The sequence below is a fragment of the Passer domesticus genome, chromosome 1 (genome assembly GCF_036417665.1).
Source record: "Passer domesticus isolate bPasDom1 chromosome 1, bPasDom1.hap1, whole genome shotgun sequence".
In the NCBI taxonomy this organism is placed as follows: Eukaryota; Metazoa; Chordata; class Aves; order Passeriformes; family Passeridae; genus Passer; species Passer domesticus.
In genome coordinates this window covers 9,787,171-9,808,930 of record NC_087474.1, presented here as the reverse complement: position 1 = coordinate 9,808,930, position 21,760 = coordinate 9,787,171, and the positions used below count along the sequence as shown (strand labels likewise).

The following is a 21,760-nucleotide window of genomic DNA, read 5'->3' as shown; positions in this document are numbered from 1 at the left end:
TTACTTTTCCACCCGTTTCAGCCTTCACCAGCAACACAAACTCATCACAAAGCACTACCTGCATGCAACAAACCAAACCTTACTGAACTCAGGCATTTTTTATTAATGGCAGTTTAACAAAGTGTTCACATTTCTAGATTTAACCTCATTTTAAATTAGGTTTGTATAGAAATATGAACACTTTACTGATCTGTGAAAGTCAGGAATAAGAATATGGAAGAAAGTATTTTTTATGTCTGTTTATAAATGGTTTCTGCCACTAGAATTGAGAAATTTCTCTCATGGTGTTTCTTGGAACTGCAACATCAAGGTATTGAAATACTGAACTTGAAGTATCTTAACCACTCACATGAAACACACACTTAAACACCAAGTATTACCAAAAAAAGATGACAAGACTAGAAATTAGTTTTAATAAATTTAATTTTGATTCGAAATTTGAGTTTTTGATTATTTTTTAATTTTGATTCAGAAGACTGCTTATCTTCTCTGGGTTTTGCCAGATTTTCTCTTCCCAGCCAGCAGATGTCTTGGCTTCAAGTTAAATATGTGCCTGTCTGCCTCTCCTTTCCTGCCCAGGCGATTCATTTTCTTCTGAGCTTTCTTTGCCATGAGCTTGACCTTCTTCACCATCTATTTAAAAACAAACAAACATGCAGAGTAACTTCCTCAGAAACTCAGGTAACAAGCTTTACCTTTAGGAAAACCCACTAAGCTGGATGGTTTTATCAAGGACATTAACAGCAGCTCTAGAGCAGTATCACTGTGACACTATCAAAGTGACACTTACCCTCCTTAGCAAAACTTTCCAGTGCACTAACACAGGATCATGCTATCCCTGGAATTCCTCACCTACTGAAGGTGGAACTCCACAGTTTGCAGAATTCTTCCTTCAGATTTGCATTTAGAGACAAGAATTAAAACGTACTTCCTTGTTCTGTATTATTACATGTCATTTGTAAGAAGGAAGTAGAGAAACGGAGTCCAAATGAAAAGAGGATCAAGCTGCATGGAGACCAAGCACAAACTTGGATAAACATAACCAGCCTGCTCTGAAGTTTCCCAGGAGCTGCTCTAGGTACAGTCATGCTGGCTGAGCTGCCAAGCAGGTAAATACAGGTGAATACAAACCTTTTCATCCCGCAGGCCAGACACGTCCCGTGGCGTGCGCGAGCAGCTGCGGCTGCGCGACACCGACCGCGGCGTCTCGGACTCGTCGCGTTTCCGTTTCCTTGTGGTGCTGCGCGACCTCCTCACGTAATGTGCCTGAAATTGGAAACATCCTTTAACCTTTAAAGCCAGAAACAACCAGCTCATTTCTAATCAGAGTAATAGGGAAAGCAGGAAGTGGATTGCTGTGATAAATTATATTGGTTATCCCATAGTAATGTAAAGATCTTGGCAGCTGTTGGTCACTGCCTCTCTGTCCTACAGGAACATTCAAATTTCAGTGAATATTAGCTTTTCTTCCTCCACAATTACTAACTGGCTTTTTTCTTTGGGTGGAGTAGACTCGTAAGGAATCAATAAAAAGATACAAATGAATGGGCAGTAACACTTAAGCAATTTTGCAACAGCAAAATAGCAATGATGAAACCTACCCTGATTAATATCCTGTGCTGGGCATAGCCCTGAAGAATTTCAGACATGAAGACTGATCATGTTATAGCCTAAGTATTACATTCCTACATTGCTCCTACATCAACATGGCATGGCAGCTCTGAGAACCATAAATATTTGCTTCAGATGTATAATATTGACAGTTCTTGTTTCCTAACTCCTTTTTTAGCTAAATAATTAAACATCTCAAGATCCAGGGAGCTGTAATACTGCTGGATTTGCTACACAAAATGTTTTGGGGTTTTAAAATTTCTCTTAAACAAAAAGTTTCCTGAAGGTCAGTCTCTGATGAAGTACTTTATCTGCCTTACATTTAAAGATGCCAGCTGCCCTCAAAAACTTCAGTTACAGCTCATGGAATTAATGAACTAGAAAAGATAAGCCTGATCTGTTGCTATTACTATTTCTGACATAGTAGAGTCTCATCCAACAAAGCAGACTTGAAAATTCAGAAGCATGCTTTGCTAAGCCTTTTCTTGAATCCTATACAAATTCCAAGAAAGCAGTGCACATGTATATAATATTCTTGATAAATGTTCTCCAGCTTATACAACCTGTTTTGATCACATTACTCAAAAAATTCCAGTACCAACTGCCTCATCTGCAATTCCTAATTCACCCTTAATAGACCCCACCTCTTTCTTGTGCCAACTATAATAAGCATTTCAACTGTGCTCAAAGAAATCTAAGTCTCTTTTAGACAAATATTACATTTAATTAGCAAAAACTTACATCATCTTTATTAGTCATGTCAAGTCCAAGATCGGTCATTTCTTTCTCTAACACCTTCCTCTGGACCTGTAAAAACACAGTTAAGAAAACACATTTCTTTTAAAAAAAATCCCTCCACTTTACTTTTTGTCTCAATATACCACCACAAGTCCATTATATTCACTGTATATTTCTGGCTTTATCACATCCACATGCAGGTCATTGACATCCTACCTTCACATTTCATTTTTTGCAACTTATCTTTTGCACCCATAAATTCTGCTTCACAGGACTCCAATGGCCCAACATTTCCTAAAGATCATATAATTAGTTTGCTTTTTTGGGGGGAAGCTGACAAGGAGAGGTATTCTGGTCAAAAATGTTTCCTTTTCTGCCCAAAAGGCACACGCTCTGGAGAAGGTAAGAGATTTTTGGGGCAACAGCACCTAGATTCATTTTCTCAACATGTCCAGTAATCAGTTTATTACTCTGCAATTATCCTGGACTGATCAGAAGAGACTCTGCCATCTGAAAGAATGATACCTGGCTACTAAAAAGACACATCACCTTTTCCAGAACAAATTTTACGTGATTGTGATTTTAAGTAATTATCTAATTCTTAGCATTATTTTAATTTTAAGCAAACAGACAATAATACAATGAAACAACTCAGTTAAACAAACTGAATAATATTATTAAAAACCTTTTCTGCAATACCTAAGGAGTTTTACACAAGATGCACTGATGTGACACAAAACAAAAAGGGTTACTATCCCTTCTCAGCTAAGCAGCAACCAGAACTCCTGGGAGCAGAATGAAGCAAGCAGTGAAGGGGCTCAGTATAAGCAAAAGCCATCAGTTCCATTACCTGACAGTGATACATGATTTCATGATGTTGTTACATAGCAGCAAGATTTTTTTACAGAACATGTGCTACACTCACCTTTTTAGCTGTTCTAGGCATCCTTGGACCATGAACATCTTTTTCCTTTGACTGCAGGATTTTCAGCTTCTTCTTTTCTCGTATCTTCCTTGCCAATTGTCTGATTTCCATCATTTCTTCATCCTCACTTTCTGGTTCACTGTCATATTCTCCAGCAGCTTCTCTCAGCTCTTCTTCTTTCTCCAATTCTTCCAGTTTCTTAGATTTTGAAGAGGTAAAACGGAGATCAGATCTTTGACTTGTGATTCTCAACATGACATCTGTACATGGTCCTGGGCCATGACAGCACACAGGCCCTTCACAGAAGGAACTACACTGCCTGATAACCACACCAATGGGGCTGGTGACAGAGATTACTGTGAACCCATGGCACACTGCTGTGCAGACTGACTCCATCACTCCACATTATCACCTGGCTAAATTTGTGTGGCTGCCCAAAGCTGCCCAGTATGTGAAAGCAGCTGTACTGCCCTGTGAGCTGTGTTTGCTGTGCCATTTCTGGAAACAGACTCTGAAAAACCCTTCTCTCTGACACTTAACATGAGTCCAGAACACCAGCAATTCACAGGAACACAACTGCATAACTGGCAGGCTCCATGGGCTGCACTCACCACTCCTCCGTAACAACCCAGCAGGAAATCCAAACAGTGATTGTTATTAACTAAAAATGTTACAAATTGAGCATTCAGTCCATTGCCACCATAGACATAAATCTGATGGATGAATTTAGTATTATTATAAATACATAGTTTCATAGCTACATTCCTGTAGCTGTAGTCAAAGAACACAGAAATATAACTTCTAGTGCAAACCTCATACTTTAGAATGGAGCAGATAAGATCACCATCATTCTGACAAGGTGAAGCAATTTTCCATTCTTCTGAAATTCTGTCCTTTATCATTCAAAAACTAGTATCTTTTCCCGTGACAAGTACAGACAATGCAAAAAATAACAGGTTCTCATGATACATTGTTTTTAAATCTACAAATGGTAAGTGACATTAAGCAAATAAGAGATAAAGAGGAAAGAAAAATGTAAAGCAAAAAATTGACAACTCACTTTCATTATATCAGGATCAATGTAGTCAAGTATATTATGGCCTTCCCATATCTCTGGAATCTTATCATATTTCTCAGATGAATTCATTAAGTCCCAGTATTCTTAAAAATACAACAAAAGTTGATAAAGACACAAAAATTAATTTCAAATAATGTTCCATGTCAAAAAACAACACTCAGAACACACAAACAAAAGAAGTGCCCTATCCCTGAGATTTTGGCAGCACCTCTGCTATATTCACAAATATTTCTGATCTCCATCCTACTGCCAAGATAGCTCAGTTATGGCATGACCCACTGCCCCAGGACAAGCCAGGCAACAAAAACCCAGCTGAAACACGATGTATGCAGCTCTCTCTCATATTGATACTTTTTTAACAAATAGAGCATCAGAAATTAATGAAGTACTACAACACAGAACGGAAAGAAAAAATCACTTGAATCATCAGACCAGCTGTTTCATGTCTGTGACTCCAAAATGGGAAACAACTGAGTAACATCACAAAACATCACTAAAGATCCCCAGTTCTGGAACACAAGGATAGTATGCAATGAAATGGTGTCACTGCAGTTAGTTGAAAGGAGTCAGGTTAGATATTCCCCCTTAAGGCTGAAATAGCCAGACTTTACTGTTTAGTAATAATAATGGTAATATCAATTCTTATCTAATACTTACTCTGCAGATCCAAAATATAATCATCTCCCATTTCAAGTTCAATATCTCTCTCCTGCAAAGACATACATGGCTTTAGATACCACCTAATTTAGAAGCTATGGACTAACACAGCAAATTTAAAATCCAGCAGCTGATTTCCTGATTTAGAGATGTCACTTACCAATTTCCTCTTGGGAGTGTCCACTTCCATGCGTTTCTTACGAGCTACTACCCCTTCAGGTATAAAAGGCAGTCGCTCCTGGAATAAATCCACCCCAATAAAAAAAGGAAAAGAAGTTCATAACAATTTTTTTTACACTGCTATAAATCACCAGCTGCACTGTAATGTATTTCTGAAGAATACAAAATCCCAAGCTCCCACCAGGAAAGGCACTTACAGATAATAAATTAGAAAACTTCATCATACGAATCTGTTTGCAGATTAACAATGACAGAATTCTTATCCTACCTCAGAAGTACTGGGAAATACCTTAAATAGTGTAAACATGTAGCCTACCTTGTTATCTCTTTTGGTTGGCATGGCCAAGTGTAATCTATTCAGCACTTCATTCACTTTGTTCCCTTTCATTTTAGTATCAACACGATGGGCCAACAGTCTGTCACAGGCCTGAAGGTGCAAATGACAAGGTAAGGTGAGGAACAAAGCCTTTCAGACAGCAAATGACACTGCAGGCATTCAGTCCCAAGTATCTGGCTTCACATCTTATTGTCTTTTTGTCTTATACCTCTAACTCTTAAGAAAGCATCAAATTATTCTATATTAAAAGCATAATGGGAAGATGTATATGCAGATATTTATTTTTTAACAGGACTCAGTAGAAAAAAAACACAATTTAAAGAAAAAATATTACAATATTATTTTCCATTTTCACCCAAGCTCACTGAAGCACAAGAAATATATTTTTAAGGTTTATCACTATAATGCAGACTGAGATTAAACTCATACAAGTGAAGCAAGATGTCAGCTGTTCATTTGGGATGAAACTAAGAGAACACACCTACCTCTGTTTTAACTTGGATTACGCCCTCTTCAGTTAGCGTACTTGTCTCTATTACAGAAAATCCTTCTGCTTCAAAAGCTTCAAATATTTTCTAAAATTGAAAAATTAACCCAAATAATGACACCCTGTGCATTTCTTAATATACCACAATACCATTAAGACCAGAAATATTAATCAAATATCAATACATACAATGCCTTACTATTTTGTTAGAAGGTGTTTCAAAAAAGATGATGGAAAGTTTATAATTATAGTTCTATTTAATCTCTTTCTTATTTTATATGCAAACAACTACTTTTCAAAAGCCACCTATAAATGACCCATAAGGGGAAAAAAAAAAACGAGTGGGAGAAACAAAAATTTTATGTGCTTTAAGCCTGTAGATATAATTGAATTAAGCCTACAGGACTTTTCCTTGCAACTGTTCAGCAAGACCTCCTGAGTCTAGTGCTCAGTGTGCCTGTCACTGAAAGGATTATTGAGTAAAACTATTGTCTGACTTCCAATTAAGGCAGTAACTGAAAGTTCTCACACCATCAGAGATTTCTGAAACCATTAAGAACCTGCCTTCTGTTTGGCATATACAATATTCAGGCAAGGATTACATTAGACAGTACTAAAGAAAGATGGGGTCAAGACCTGCAAAGCTACCTTCCACTGCACTGTTAGAGCAGTTCAATAAAGAAACAGTAATGTAAAAGATTTTACCCAATAAAAATGATAATAAAAATTATAACTATCCACAATGCACACACAGTATTTTTGTAAACATCAGGTGACAAAGAGACAAGAGATGTATCCTAACCTGACTCTCTTCAGGAAGTTCTGAAATCCTCTTCACATCGCATTTGTTTGCAACAATTATAAGTGGCTGACAAAAAGGCAAAAAAAAAATCTTAATTCAAGTTACCATGTTATAAACCCCTGGGGTTTGTTAATAATGTGAACAAAACTCACCTTGTTAGCAAACAATGGTTTAATATTTCTGAAGAGCTCCACCTGCTCCTCCAGGCTGTGCCCACACTGCTCAGACACGTCCATCACGTAGAGCACAGCAGCACGCAGATGTGCCAGGGCAGTGATAGCCTGCATCTCAATGGTGTTCCTGTCCTCCAGGGGGTGATCCAAAATGCCAGGAGTGTCTACCACCTAAAATTAACATCATTAAGCCAGGTGTTACTGACCAGCTATTGCAGAACACGTGTTTGGTGGTTCATCTATATTGTCTTTTTAAAGACAGCGACAGTTTTAGCTTTCAGTCACAAATAAAACTGTGAGCTCTGCCAAAGTGAGAATGTGGAAATGTAGAAATGAAAGAAGAATGAGGTTTCATAACCAACACTCCAAGTATTGCAGAGGAAGGGAAAATGCTACCCGGCCCAGAATCTCAGAGTGATAAAAAGTGATCTGGCTTTAGTCAATAATTCCATTTCCCATCTTCCCTCCAACTGAAAACAGAGCCAGGCATGTACATTTTTAGAACAAGTTTTGACTGCTGCTCTCACTTGGCACACTGCACCTTGCAGAGCAGCTGTCAGACACAGCCTGTCTCATCAAGACACAAAAATGCAGCTCCCATGGCAAAAAGGCAAATCAGGCTATAACCAGCACACTCTTTCAAGAAACTGCAAAATAGTAACAGTTCTTACCTGCCAACGTAGATACTTATAATCCATATGTCCCACAAAGAGAGATTTCGTGGTAAAGGCATAAGGCTGCACTTCTACATCTGCTCTTGTAACCTTAAAACAAGATTTAGTCACACACATTTAAAAAAAAAAATTAAAAAATCGTGAAGTTGCAAGCAGTATATCCTAATTAAAATGCACTGCCTTTGCTACAGGGAAAAAAAAGCTAAAAATTGGTTATTCTAGCTTCTCTGCAAGTATCTGTCTATCAGAAAATATGCTAATGGGGTGCTATTTTGGAAAAGATCTGGATTTTTAAGAGTGAAATCTACCAACACTTTCCATTTATTCCTCCAGGAATTGCATTCAAAATCTACTCACACATTTGAACTTGCTACTGCTCACATCAAACACTGCCACAACTATATCAAACTGTTTAAAAGTTACCTTATTTTAATTAAATTGCATCTCAGTATTATCTATGGAAAAACCACTCGCATACCTTATTTATAAAGCTGGATTTCCCAACATTTGGGTAGCCACACAGCAGAAGGGTTCGTGTATTGGGATCAATGGTTGGCAAACGAGACAAATGTTGTCGCACTGAAATGTGAAAAAGATTTTTTAAGCATCTGTGATAATTTAAGTTTTACTGAGATGGAATAACTAGACATATGCAGAATTGTTTACATAAAAATTAGTAACATTTCCGATATATGATAATTTAAGAAAGTATGTAATAATTTGCAAACTTCACAAGTATCTACATACAACAAAAATAAAATTTCATAAATATTTAAGAAATGAAGACCACTGTCTTACAGCTAGAATGACTCCACCAAGTCAGGCAACGTAACCTGAAGGACTAATAAGTCTGAAGTAAGCAGAAGTGTCTGCAAAATCTTTAGCAATTTTTCACATATATGTTAGTGAAAAGAATGGTAAGTAAAAGCATGCCTGTGACTTTTAAACAAAGAAAAAGTTTTATTACTGTTAGTAATACCACACAATTTAACAAATATTCAAAGAGAAAACCATTTTGTTGGAAAATAAACACTAAGTATTTGGGGATTTTAAAACCATTCCTGTGTTTCCTGGATCTGTAACCTGTACTAAACACATTCTTCTAAATGCTAATAAAGCCTAATAAACTTTCTATCCAATTCAGGCTCCTTTTTTCAGCCCACGTGCAACACCAACCTTGCTCCAAATACTCCAGGCTCTGTTTCTGCCTCTTGATGATGGTGCACATGCGCCCCAGGGCCGCCCTCTTGAGCTGCTTGCAGCGGTACAGCGAGTCGCCGTACTTCATCAGCCGCACGTAGTCCTTGGCCACGCTGCGGGCACAGAAAGCACAGCTCAGCCAGCAGCCCAGAGGCACGGGCACAAACAGAGACACCCACGGCCCTTACTTGTCTATCAGGTTCTTGGCAATATTGATCTGCCCCAAAGCCAGCTTGTAGTGGTCTTTGTCGTACAGAACGTTCATCAGGTCCGCGTAGAAAGGGTGAATATCCTAAAACAGAAGCGTGATGTTAGCTCTCCTATTTTCTTACTCTAAGATGACTATTTCTTGCACACAATGTAAGTTCTTTTTTATTCTCCACAACAACAGACTGGAGAACAAATGACACTAACACAAATGACACCAAAAGCCAAACAATCTTCATTACTATCTTATGTAAGAAAAATAATCTGCTTGGTCATCAAATGCATGAATCTTAATTGCTCTGAATTTCTTCTGCAAGCACATCTTTGACTTATTCATACAGAGTTTCCATTTGATCTCCTGCTTTCTAAAATACTTCATGTTACAACTTTGAAGTCTCTTTTTTTCAAGTAAAAAACTGCAAGAAGCCAACAGAAATTGTCTCTAAAAGGAAATTCATATTATAGCAGAAACACAGCAACACTATTAATTCCTTTTCTTTCCTGAGTGCTGCATTAAATTCTACACAAACTGGACAAAAAGGGTTTTTTAAACGCCCAAATAAATCCTCAACTTTTTAAGGAAGTGGCATCTCTGGTACAAATCTTTTAAGTAGAGTATTTCAGCTAGTTATATATTTACCCGAAGAAATTTCATCATGTGATGTTAAAAGAACCCAGAAGATATTTCTGGGAATTCTGAAGCAACACTCACTGGATATGAAATTATCAAGAAAAACAATTTAAGAGGTGAATAATTTCAGTCTGAGCAGAAAACTGCCCATAATAAAGTCCCACTGGGCACATGGATCCAGTTGAAGCTGTTGAAGTTAATAATGTGTTTCTAACACAACCCTTTATGGGGCTGAAGACAACATTTATGCCAATTTAACTCCTGAAGATGGAAAGCAATATGATATATTATATTTCTTGGTATTTCCTCTGGAAGATAACACATAAGCAGAATTTCCATATGCACACACAAAGAAGAAATAGGCAGACATAACATACTCAAAACCCCATTTTGTCTTAATTTAGAAGCAACTTCTGGCAGACATATCTGATCAGCTAAAAGCTTCTAAAATCCAGCCTTTAATGACCATCCACAGGCACAACTTAGACTTCTGTTCTTCACAGGAACATACCTTTTAGAGCACAGGTTTTGCCTACTACTCACAGTAAAATCTACTTGAAATCAGCCAAACTGTCTACACAGAGAAATCAGTAAATGAGAAAACACTTACATCTAACTTCGGGAAATCTGTTAAGATCTGAGTGAGCCTGTCATGGTAATTTTGCTGAGTAAATTTGACTTTTCGCATATAAAAATGTCGAATCCGATGGATTTGGTAATGTTTATGAATGACAGTTGGGGTCTTGCGCTGAGTCTTTGACAACGTCAAGTCTATGAAGTCCTGCAATGGAGGAAACGTGATTAATTACACAAAATGTCAAGTTCTTGTAAAGGCAACAATTTTATTTTGTTGGAGGAGCACAGTGACGAGTTAAGAACATGCACAGCTGGACACGAACGCTTTAGGGCAGGCAGGAATGAGCACTTTGCACGTTCCCTGTCCAGTTTCTATTTCAATGGAGCGCGGGCTGCCCCCGGCCCAGCCAGCCCGAGCCCTCGGGGAGCTCCCGTGCTTAAAACCCCTTTTTCCCACTAACAGAACACTTTATTTTGAAGCAAGGCGCTGCGATGAGTTTCGGTATGAGGCAGGTTTGGAAAACAGGAGGGATTTTTATGGGGGGCACCCCCGCAGGGAGAAGCGCGGCCTCAGGATCCCTGCCCAGGATCCTGACAGGACCCCCCCGACACTGTACATGGTACGGGCCGAGGGCGCAGCAGCGCCAGCACGGGCGAGTCCACGGCTCCAGCGGGAGGGGGAGCAGGCGAAGGCCGACACCACGCCGGCACCGCGGAAGGGGCAGGAGGGCAGCGCCGTCCTCGGAAGCGGCCGAGCGGGAGGAACGGGAGGGACGGCCCGGTGCGGAGGGCACCGAGGGCAGGGGCCGGGGCAGGAGCGGGGGAGCGCGGCCGTACCTTGGCAGACGGAACCACCGTGATCTTCTTGAAGTTGTAGAGCGCCATGGCCACCGCCGCCGCCGCGCCACGCGCCGGAAAAGGGAGCGCGCGCGGGACTCTCGCGAGAGCTGCGCGCGGCCGGCCCGGGCTGGCCCGGAGAGGGAGGGACGGGGAGGGGAGTGAGGGATGGAGAGACTGAGGGAAGGTAGAAGGAGCTTGGGGTTGAGTCTGAGTCTTGACAGAGAAGCGCTTGGCCGCCAGCAGGGTTCTGGCAATGGCTCCCTGATGTGATGATTCGGGGCAGACGTGGCTTGAGCCCCGTAGGGCCGAGAAGGCAAAGTACACCCTCACCGTGTTGAGCCATGAGGAAAGGCTGATTTCCATTAGCACGAAGGAGTTAATAATAGAGAGAATAAGGGTGGTGGAAGGGATCCTGGAAGCCTTTCGGGGGCCAAGGGCCCACGAGTGGGCTCGTCCCCCAGGCTGTTCCCAGGGGAGGCACTCGCCAGAGGGATCTGCAGGGGCAGCCCTGGCTCACCCGTGGGACACCTGGAAGAACATCTTGGGATTGTGCAAGAATCGCAGAATCCCAGACTCTGTTAGGCTGGAAAACGCCTCTGAGGTCATTGAGTCCAAACACCACCATGTCAGCTAAATGCCAAGTCCTTAAGTCTTTCCTCAAACACTTCCAGGGACAGTGACTGCACCACCTCCCTGGGCAGCCTGCTCCAGTGTCTGATCATCTGAAGAAATTCTTCCTAATGTCCAGCCTAAACTTCTCCTGGAACATATTGAGACTGTGTCCTGTTATCCTGTCACTGGTTGCCTGGGACAAGAGGCTGAGCCCTCGCTGGCTGGAGCCTTCTTTCAGGGAGTTGTGCAGAGCAGCAAGGTCCCCCTGAGCCTCCTGTTCTCCAGGCTAAACAGCCCCAGCTCCCTCAGCTGCTCCTCATGGAACTTGTGCTGCAGACCCTGCTCCAGCTCCATATTCCTTCTCTGGACACAATTCAGCACCTCGATGTCTTTACTGAAGAATGTCATGTCTCGGAGAACGGGATGGGATGTTTAGAGGAAGAAGGAAAGCTGTGAAGACCAAGGGATTAATGTTGATAGGGGAGGGGAAAATGTGAGAAAAGGGGATAAAAGAGGCTGGTAGTACACCATGGTCAGTACAAATGTCTGATCATACCCTGCACACCCTATCACTGCAGTCTGCCCTTTTTACTAAACTCCATCCTGACCATTTTCCAGGTTGAGGGGCCTCTGTGTTCTGTTCCTGTGAGTGAGCAGCCAAGTGCCTGCCGCAGGAAAAGAAGCAGAGATCCATGTTTCCATGGTGGCCATGTTCCTGGGGTGCCAGGCACTGGAGGGACCATGGTGCATGCACACTGTGTGTCAGTGTACATACACACATCCTCAACAGGCTGAGAAACTTGGGGCTGTTCAGAGAAGGCTGTGTGGAAACCTCACAGGAAAATTGTTGTGTCTAATGGGGGCCTACAGCAGAGCCAGAGAGGGACTCCTTGTCAGTGAGTGATAGGACAAGGAGTAATGGGTACAAACTGGAAAAAGGGGACATTTAAGTTATATATTATGAAGAAATTCCTCACTGTGAAGGCAATGAGACCCAGAACAGGCTGTCTGGAGAAGCTGTGGCTGCCCCATCCCTGGCAGTGTTCAAGGCCAGGTTGGATGGAGCTCTGAGCAGCCTGGGATAGTGGAAGGTGTCCTTGCCCAAGGCAGGGGGGTGGAATGAGATGATCTTTGAGGTCCTCTGTGTGTCTCAGTCTTTCTTTCAGCTGAGTCTGCAGTCATGGGGCTGCAGCAGCCTCACCTCCATCAGGCTGATGAATTCCTAACCCCAAACAAACACACTCTTACTTCCCTCTTTATTGTTTTTCCTTTATTTCTTTTTTTTTCGTAATAACTTTCAGTGACTTGTCTCATACTTAATTGTATATCCTTTCAGATGAAGACAAAGCATGACTGAATTCTGGAGCAGTTTATGAACTTGACTGTACCTTGTGCTTTAGGGTTTTTTCTGTTTCTTCAGCAAACAAGAAATCCAGATATCTAAGATAGCTGAATGTAGGCACGTCCTGCAGTCTGTATGTCTGTCCCTGTTTTCCACTTGACAGTAAGCTGGCATACACATCAGTTTTAAATAAATTGCAAATTACTTGATACTGTTTGGGAGGCAAACTAGATTAAAAAATAGTAATTCCCTTGGCTTCCACACTGGTTTGGTTTTTTTTTCTCTCCACACAAAACAAGACATTTTTCATTTGAGAGAATTTAGTTATGTGTTAATCTGTGATTGCACATTTTTCTACAGTACTGGAAATTTAAATGCATAAATGTAAACATTTCTTTTATTTGACTGTGCTCCTGGTTTTGCTGAAATGCTCCAAACAGCTGTCCAGTGCAGTGGAAATTTGTAAGGTATTTGAAAAGTAGGAATTCATTTTATCAGCCAGATGGTAGTTAATCCTTTCCAGCAATTAACTCCAGTAATGACTGTATGAGCACTACTGGATGCTAAACATGCTGTTAGAGCCATTCCTGTCTCGGGTCTCACAGTGGGGCTGCAGCTGCCCTGTTCTGAAGGGACGTGCAGCTTCCTGAACATTTTGATATCAACCACTTCAGTCTGCCTTCTTGAAGCGTTCTTGGGCAGTGAGATTTGACTTCACACTTTATTTCTGTTGCATTTTGCCTGCAAATACATCATTTTATGGAATAGAAGGAGCTTTTCTCTAAGTATATCCCCACATTTCCCCAGTTTCGGGAAAGATCCTTCCACGAGTTGGCCTGGGACACTCAGAGTGCCCAGCAGCTGGGACCAGCAGACCCAGCCTTCCCAGTCCATGGCATTTTTAGGTGTGAGCCCCCAAGGCCCATGTGCCCATTGCAGGTGCTCCAGACTCACATGCAGGCATGCCCTGTGCAGCCCCATGGAACTGATCCTCAAGATTTGGATTATCCAGGAGCAGGCCCTGGCACCCCTGCTCTCACACTGCCTGGACATTACTACTTTCTTGGACAGTTTTCAAGAGAATGAGTTCCAAGACAAAATTTGGGTACCATTCTAGACATTGTGTCCTCTTGTTTCAGAAGTCAGAAGTAAGACCATGTCAAGTTATGTTTCTTTTAGACCAAAGAATTCCTTATCCCAGCTGGTTTTCTACACTCAGACATTCTCATTCATATTTATGATAAATTTCAAGCATGTAACACTTATTCTCTATTTCATGTTTAAAACACCATTCTAGTAGACTGTAATTCATATAAATTTGAAATTTAATGACACAAAATTATTCTTGTACGTTGTGCAAGGGTAACTGATGGCAGCAGCAAGGCTCAGACCATGTGCTGTGCCAGTCAGGCAGAGAGGAACTTGCAAAAACAGGCACAAGAATGGACAAGGCCCAGGGAGCCACCCAGGAATTCCTCTGTAAGAAATGCTTCTGCAGAACACATGCAAGAATTTTTATTATGACTAGATGTGGCATTACAAAATCACAGAATCAATTAGGTTGGAGAAGACCTCTGAGACCACTGGATCCAACTTGTGACCCAAAATCACCATGTCAACCACACCATGGCAGAGTGCCATGTCCACTCTTCCCTTAAACACCTCCAGGGACAGGGACTCCACCACCTCCCTGGGCAGCACATTCCAGTGTCTGATCACCCTTTCTGTGAAGAAATTCCTCCTAATGTCCAATGTAGATATCAACCAACACAGCTTGTGGCCACTCTGTCACAGAGAGTAAGAAGGTCACCCCTGAGCCTCCTTTTGTTCAGGCTAAACACCCCCAGCTCCCTCAGCTCTTCCTCATATGACTTGTGCTCCAGATCCTTCCCCAGCTTCCTTGCTCTCCTCCTGTTTCCATAACAGAAGAAAGCTTTTCAGAAGGGTTATTTGATAACCTGGTCTGGCAGCAGTATGCAGTCTACCTCCACTTTTGATTTCAGCAGCTTAAAAGCCAACTAACAAGGTAGTCAGAAAATGGTATTTCTGGAAGCAATTTTGTTTCAGTTTAATTTCTTGGTTTTAAAAATCTCCATGTCAGTAGCCAAGTTGAAGAAAAATATTCAGCCCCACTCTGGTCCTCACAATGAAAAGGCATGGCCCCAAACAGACCTGGCAGCCTCCCTAACCTTTTGCTCTATAAATTGGATGCAAGAGGTCAGGGCCAAGGGACACTGGTAGATATGAGATATAAAAATCTACTGCTTCTTTAGCAACTACTCCAGGCTTCATCAGAAAATATTGATCTCTGAACTACCAACCCAGGAGTACCACATTAAATACAGAAAATAAAGCTATAAACAGACAATAGTGCTTACACTTATCTGCAGTATCTGAAATATCAAGAGCACAGTTTTATTTTGAAACTGTGCCATTTCATATCAGCACACAAAAGGCACATCACACACAAAGGGGAAGTTCCAAAATTGAATTATTAAGTATCAGACTCTCTTATGAAATTATCATTACAAAGGGCATGCATGGTGATGGATCAAAGAGCTTTGGAGAGTGACAATACTTCCCCAGAAGTGTCACGCCATTGATTTCATCCCAGGAACATGGCTGAGGCACACTCAGGAGTACACTCAGGAGTACAGTATTAATAGTTGTAGTTACTGTGTAATCCTGGGAAAACTTTGAAGTTGTTTAAGGAAGTAAACAATAAAGACACACCATGTTTTGTCTTTCCCAGCTGCTCCTCTTTTGCTTGTTGGGGGAGGAGACAGCTTTACCAAAACAGAGATGGGGGAGTATGTCCTTTTGTTCCATGATCTGCCACGGCAGCAGTACAGAGAATAGCAATGGCGAGTGGAGAATTTGCTCTGTGGAGCAAATTACCAGGGGTGGCCTTGTGGAGGGAGCCCCTCATCCCAGCATCAGGACAAGCACATGGTGCTGCTGGGGTAGGGGCAGAGTCATGGAAAGGGCTCGGGGAGAGCTGCCTTCTCCTGTGTCCTCTGCGGGCATTCAGCCAAGAACACAGGCTGGGAGATCCTCTAAAAGCCTTAAAGAGCCCCAGGTGGAGCTTCTGAAGGGTCTTGTCTCACCCTCCCTTCCCCGAGGAGTTGACAGCCAAACTGAAAGAGTGGAGACCCTCAGCAAATCATGCTGAAAATTGCTACACTACACATTTCTAATGCTAAAAAAAAAATCCCTTGGAACCATCTGAAGTTTGGTGATTCTTATGGTCAGGAAAGGGTTGCTTTGCTGATCTTTCTGAATATGGACACAGTCTTTGAGCTGGCAGGGTTTTGTCATGCTTTAAGGAATAGGTAATTCTTCTGCAAAAATAGTGCCTCATGTCAGCCTTGTCAATGCTCTGGCCCCGACACAGTGGCACCAGTGGGTTACATTTTCAAAACCAGCCAGGTCCAGGCTTCCTTTACTGGAAGAAAGTGCTCACAGTGCAACAGTGTGCCCTGGGCAGCTCCCCAAGACACCTGAGGGGAATGGTGGGCTATCGCCTGGCTCTCAGGTGCAACGGAGTTATTTTTGTGTTCCACTAGCTCACTTCCTAATATTTTATTGTCACCCTCATTTTTAAATTACTTTATATCCTAGGCTGCTGACCCAGTCATGACTCGTGGTAGCTCCATGGAAAAAGGAGTGTTGGCAGAGACCTTACTGAGACTCCTTGTGATCAGAGGCTATTGATAGAGGCCCAGGGTGTGGGAATCATTGGCACTAAGGGTTAAACTGCACTCACAAAAGGCTAACCACTTATGTGAACCTTCCCTGAATAGTGGCAGCAGGAGTCAGCCAGGCAGCATTTACCATGAGAGAGAGAGGAAAGGAAGTAAAAGAGAAGAAAAAAAAAACAAACAATAACAGCAGTGTTGGAAAGTAACACAGAGCAGGATCATATTAAGATTTTATTTAATTATTATTTTCTTTATCTTGTTTAAGGCTTAAAAGACTTCAAGATACAGAAATGTAAAAAGCAGAAGGAGTCAAGATTACTGAGTGGATATTTCTCCAACGGCAGGAGCAGGATGTGCTGTGTACTTGCAATAGATATTCATGTCCTACATTTTTCAAACTTCACATGCCTGGAAATGATTTCAAGTGTTCTTAGATGTTTGCATCTACAACATCTTGACAACATTTGCAGGTGTCATTTTTGCTGGCACATATAATTGCAGGCACATTTTATTTACTTAGATGCCTATATTGTTTTGTCTGGCAAATGAGCATTTTTGACATCTAAATGTGCCTGCAATCAGCTATGACATAAACTCTATCTACAGATGTATTTTTGACATAAAATTGGAAATGAAGCTGATGTCCTTTCCAAAAGTAATGCCTTCATCTTCACTTTGCTACACTGAAGATAGCAGGTTTCAGGTTTTATAATAACACTAAATCTTTGTCAGCGTGTAGTTAAAATGTATTAGCAATGACATTTTGAAAATATCACCCTGATATTGCTAAAGCCATTGAAAAAGCCAAGGAGCTGCAAATAGATAAAACAATATTTGGTGGAGGTGGCAGCTGGGAAAACTCTGTACAGTGTGGGCTCAGCAGGTGGGGCTTTGGAGTCACAGTGTGGTCACACTGCCAAAAGCAGCACTGCAATCCTCTGGGTAGTTTCAGGGTAGTTTCAGAGAAGATTTATGGCATTGTGCTGGATCCATTGTTTCAGTGTAAGGCACAGTAACCATATTTTTGCCAAGTGCTGTTTTTTACCAAGAGCTACTGATATTGTTACAATTTGCCCTAACGACTCATTCTTCATGGACCTAACTTCGGTGGGTGGTCCAGGACCTCGTGTGCCTGTCACCTCATGTTTCTGGGTTGCAATTGCTGCTTATCCACGTTCTGGAGCACAAGTCAGTTGTGTTCCCTGGTGCAGATCCCACCAAAGGATCTCCAGTCTGCCAGCATCACTGGGTTTTTGCTCTGCAAGTCACTCTACCATGTCAGGCCAGCAGTGGTCTGAAGACTCAGCTGCCTTAAGCTGGAGCATGTAAGGCTGGTTGCAGGCTGGTTTTAGCCAGACAACAATAGTTCTGCAGTCCCCTATTCTTGCAGCCACAGAGGTGAGAGAAAAGACAGAACATTTCTCTTGATTCAAAACAGATTCCCTTGGATGGTGGGAGCTTCCCTCCTCTGAACTACAGGGCCACCAAACAAGTCTATGTTGCACTATTTTAGTTTTGTATTTTCATCACTTCCAGTCCCACAGCCCTTCAGCTGCCAGTCTCCCCACCCATCACAAACTCTTTCTTTTCACATCTTTCAGTCCTGCCTATACAGATCCATACGTCATTCACACCAGCGTTGTCCTTGTCAATCACATGAATGCTGCCTGGCATTCTTTCTGAAGAAAAACTAAAAATACCTGCTAATTACATGGCTGGAGAACCACTCATTATTTTCAGAATTAATTTCTTTTTTTTTTTTTTTAAACCTTTCATTGATTCTTGCTCAATGAGAATGTCCTTGCGGTACTTTTTCTTAGCCATTAAATCAGCAAAACTCCCTGAGACATAAATGTGACTTGGTACTGAGTATTTTGGGCTTTCCTTCGCTGTCGCTTCTCCTGTATTTGCATATGGCACACAAACACACTGCACTGTGAAAAGATGCCATTTGTATCGCAGTGTGACTGAGGAAATTAAAACCCTTTCCTTACCAGCTTCTGACTGGATCTTTATAAGGTCACCTTGTCACTGTGCTGATAGAGAACCTTTCAGCAGCACCTGTATGTCTTCACCGTTCTTGAAATAACAGTGAGCTAAATCCAGGAGAGCCTTTGATAGCAAACTATGATGGTGACTGATTTAATGTGCATAATTTACTATATAACCTTGTAATTGCTATGAGTCATTGATACTAAGGCAGTATCAGAAGCACAGACATTGTGAACTTAAAGGGACCTGCATGTTATTTCTCAGGAGTGTATTATCACAGTATAATCTGTGAATAATTACTATTTATCATATAAAAATTTATTATATTGTCTCTATGCATGGATTCATATATACATACACACATGTATACCTATTTGTAATATATACATGTGTGATAATGTATATGTCTTTTGTTATATAACAAACGACATTAAAATATACATAGTTTTATAATGACAAAACACTCCTAGGCTTTAGAATTTATTTCTCACATGTTTTGAGAATTATCGTTTGATACATGGTCTGCTGAACTAGTGCTGGTAATTGAAACTTGTGTGGTACCAGGATAGGAAGATAAAGCTGCAAAGAAATACCTGGAAAAAACCTGATGCTGTGAACCATTGTTCTATAATACTTAGGAACACTTACACACAACTTTTCTTTTTCCCAACTTTAAAAAAACCTAATTAATTAACCTTTGCAACATAGTAAGTGCTCAAATAATTCTCAAATAATAGCACATATCTAGGCAGCCCAACAGGAGATACAACAGAGGGCTCCAGAGACAAAGGGATTGTGGATGGAGCTGTAGGGGATGCAGTGCTCCTGTTTGCCTCTGGTCTGACCCAGAGCATGAGCTCCCACAGACAACAGTGTGCAGACAGAACAGTAGCTGGTGTTCAGTCACTCCTTTTTTCACTGTATCAACACCAAGGATCACGAAGGATCCTGTGTGTGTGATGCAGAGAGCTGATCCGGAGACATCCAGTCACTGGCATTTTGTTGGAAGTTGGACAACTGGTGTGCCAGTTACTGAGAGAGGAGTTCTTCCATGCAGTCTGCAGATGAGTCCCACATACACTGTGCCATTATCTACATGCTTCACACACTGCAAAAACCACATCTGCCTGGCTAGGAAGCAGCTGTGCCTGTGGTCCACATCTGCAAAGACCATGTTTGTACCCACAGCTTCTTTGGCAAGAAGATTTGCCAGCAGCAATATGAAGAAATACCAGACACATAAAGTACAGAGAGCTTTTTATAACTGAGCAGTGCTGTTTTGCATTAAAGGTATTGGAAGATGTGTGCAGACATGGAAATGCAGACACCAGTCCTTGGCTGCAGCCAGAAATGCCAGCTTTTGTGACAAACTGCACATAGCACTTGGGAGACCTTGTTGGTGCCTCACACGCTCTGCAACCTTTTGCAATTAGGGCTGCATGCCAGCCCTTCACTAATGACAGACATCTGCCCTTTCAGATTCTTCACTCACTATGGCAGCTGGAGAGAGTGTGAGAGGAGGGAGAGGGAGAGAAAGGACCAGGCAGATCTATTCTCTCCCTTCCCACCATCTTTGGACGCAGACTTGGAAATATAGGCTAAGAGCACATGTCCAGCTCATGGGGCAGAAGCACTGGGGTTAGGAGAGGACTGTCTTGGACATGCTTTGGGCCATCCATCAGAAATTATGTAGGTGCAGTCCCTGGGCACATTCCCTGGTACTGTTCAGATGTGCCCAACATGTGTCACTCACAGGCCTTGGGAGCTCAGTGCCACAGCCACAGGCATGGTGCCACACATGGTCCAGCACGTGGTCTGGGCACTGCAAGGTGCCTGTCAGCACAGGCACAGCCAAGGGATTCCTCCTGAAAAAGTGCTCAGGTGGAAACCAGGACACTGATTTGAACCCAGAAAGCCTAATGGCTTTGGGTGTGGTTGCCTGTGACACCCCTTCCTCTGTGTAAGTGGAGCTACTCTGCAAGGAAGGCACTGCTGATGAGCTGTGCTGTCCTAGGGGCTGGGACACAATAGTGCACTGCACCCATCCCCTCGGAGTTACCAGAGTCCAGCTATGCCATTCCAGATGCTTCCATGTTTCTTCCTTTACCCCTTCAAGCTAGGGAGTGGCTTCTTTGTGACAGCCAGCACAGAAAATACACTTGAGAAGACCATGCTGTCTTGCTAACCCCAGAGTCCATTTATTTGCACTCTTCCCTCCCCTCCCGGGAAGCTGCTGGGCAGGAGGTGTTTCTGTGCCAGCTGCTCCCCAGCTCAGCTTGGCTTGAGGAGCAGGTAAACAGAGCTGGGACAGGAGCTCCTGGCTGTACCCCGGGGTAGGTACCAGCTGCAGTGTCTGGGGGACATAAATATAATAATTCTACCTTAGGAAATTGCAGGCCATCCACCCCCCTCGAGTTTGTGATGGATCAGAGCGCGTTCCCAAGGCCTGCAGGGATGCCATCCATCACAGCAGCAGCAGCAGCAGCCCCCGGGGCAGCCAGTCATGGGCCTGTCCCCAAGGGATGACAGGTCTGTTGTGTGACATGTAAGATGGGCTTTGGAGAAGTGCTCTAGCAAACTGTGTGCAATTTTATTTTCTGCTAAATGAAAGCCCTTCAGAGTTGCGGAAGTACAGAGGAAACATCTGATGTTAATTCTTTCTTTGTATCATCAAAATTGAGAAAGGAAATTAAGCTTTGCTTGCAAGTAACTGAAATACAGTCAAGATTATTGTATGTCAAATTACGACTTGCAGTAATAATCCTTCATCTCCACATTATGAATTCATAAAAGGAACTGCAGCATGTTTTTAATTATTAACTACCACATAATGGAGTGGGCAATACAATATCCTAGAGGTTTTCTTTTTTTTTTCCATATGGGAGATCTCAATTTAAATTCTGGATATGGCTACAAATTCTCAAATTTCAGTGTCACTTTTCGCTATTCTCACAACAAAAGCCCAATTAAAATGAGTTGCTCCAGGAACATTCATGA

General features: G+C 42.1%; 1 protein-coding gene across 1 annotated transcript; it reads right to left on the bottom strand.

The window, feature by feature from the left end:
- Positions 1-405: 405 nt before the first annotated feature.
- Positions 406-11,222, bottom strand: GTPBP4 (GTP binding protein 4). Its single transcript, XM_064389938.1, has 17 exons — positions 11,114-11,222; positions 10,311-10,481; positions 9,051-9,154; positions 8,839-8,975; positions 8,141-8,241; positions 7,660-7,752; positions 6,968-7,159; positions 6,816-6,881; positions 6,012-6,101; positions 5,506-5,616; positions 5,170-5,247; positions 5,010-5,061; positions 4,335-4,435; positions 3,275-3,472; positions 2,353-2,418; positions 1,132-1,266; positions 406-633 (listed from the first exon to the last, which is right to left on the bottom strand). Exons 1-17 carry the CDS (start codon positions 11,159-11,161, stop codon positions 481-483), a joined length of 1,896 nt encoding a protein of 631 aa, XP_064246008.1. The 5' UTR covers positions 11,162-11,222; the 3' UTR covers positions 406-480.
- Positions 11,223-21,760: the final 10,538 nt, after the last annotated feature.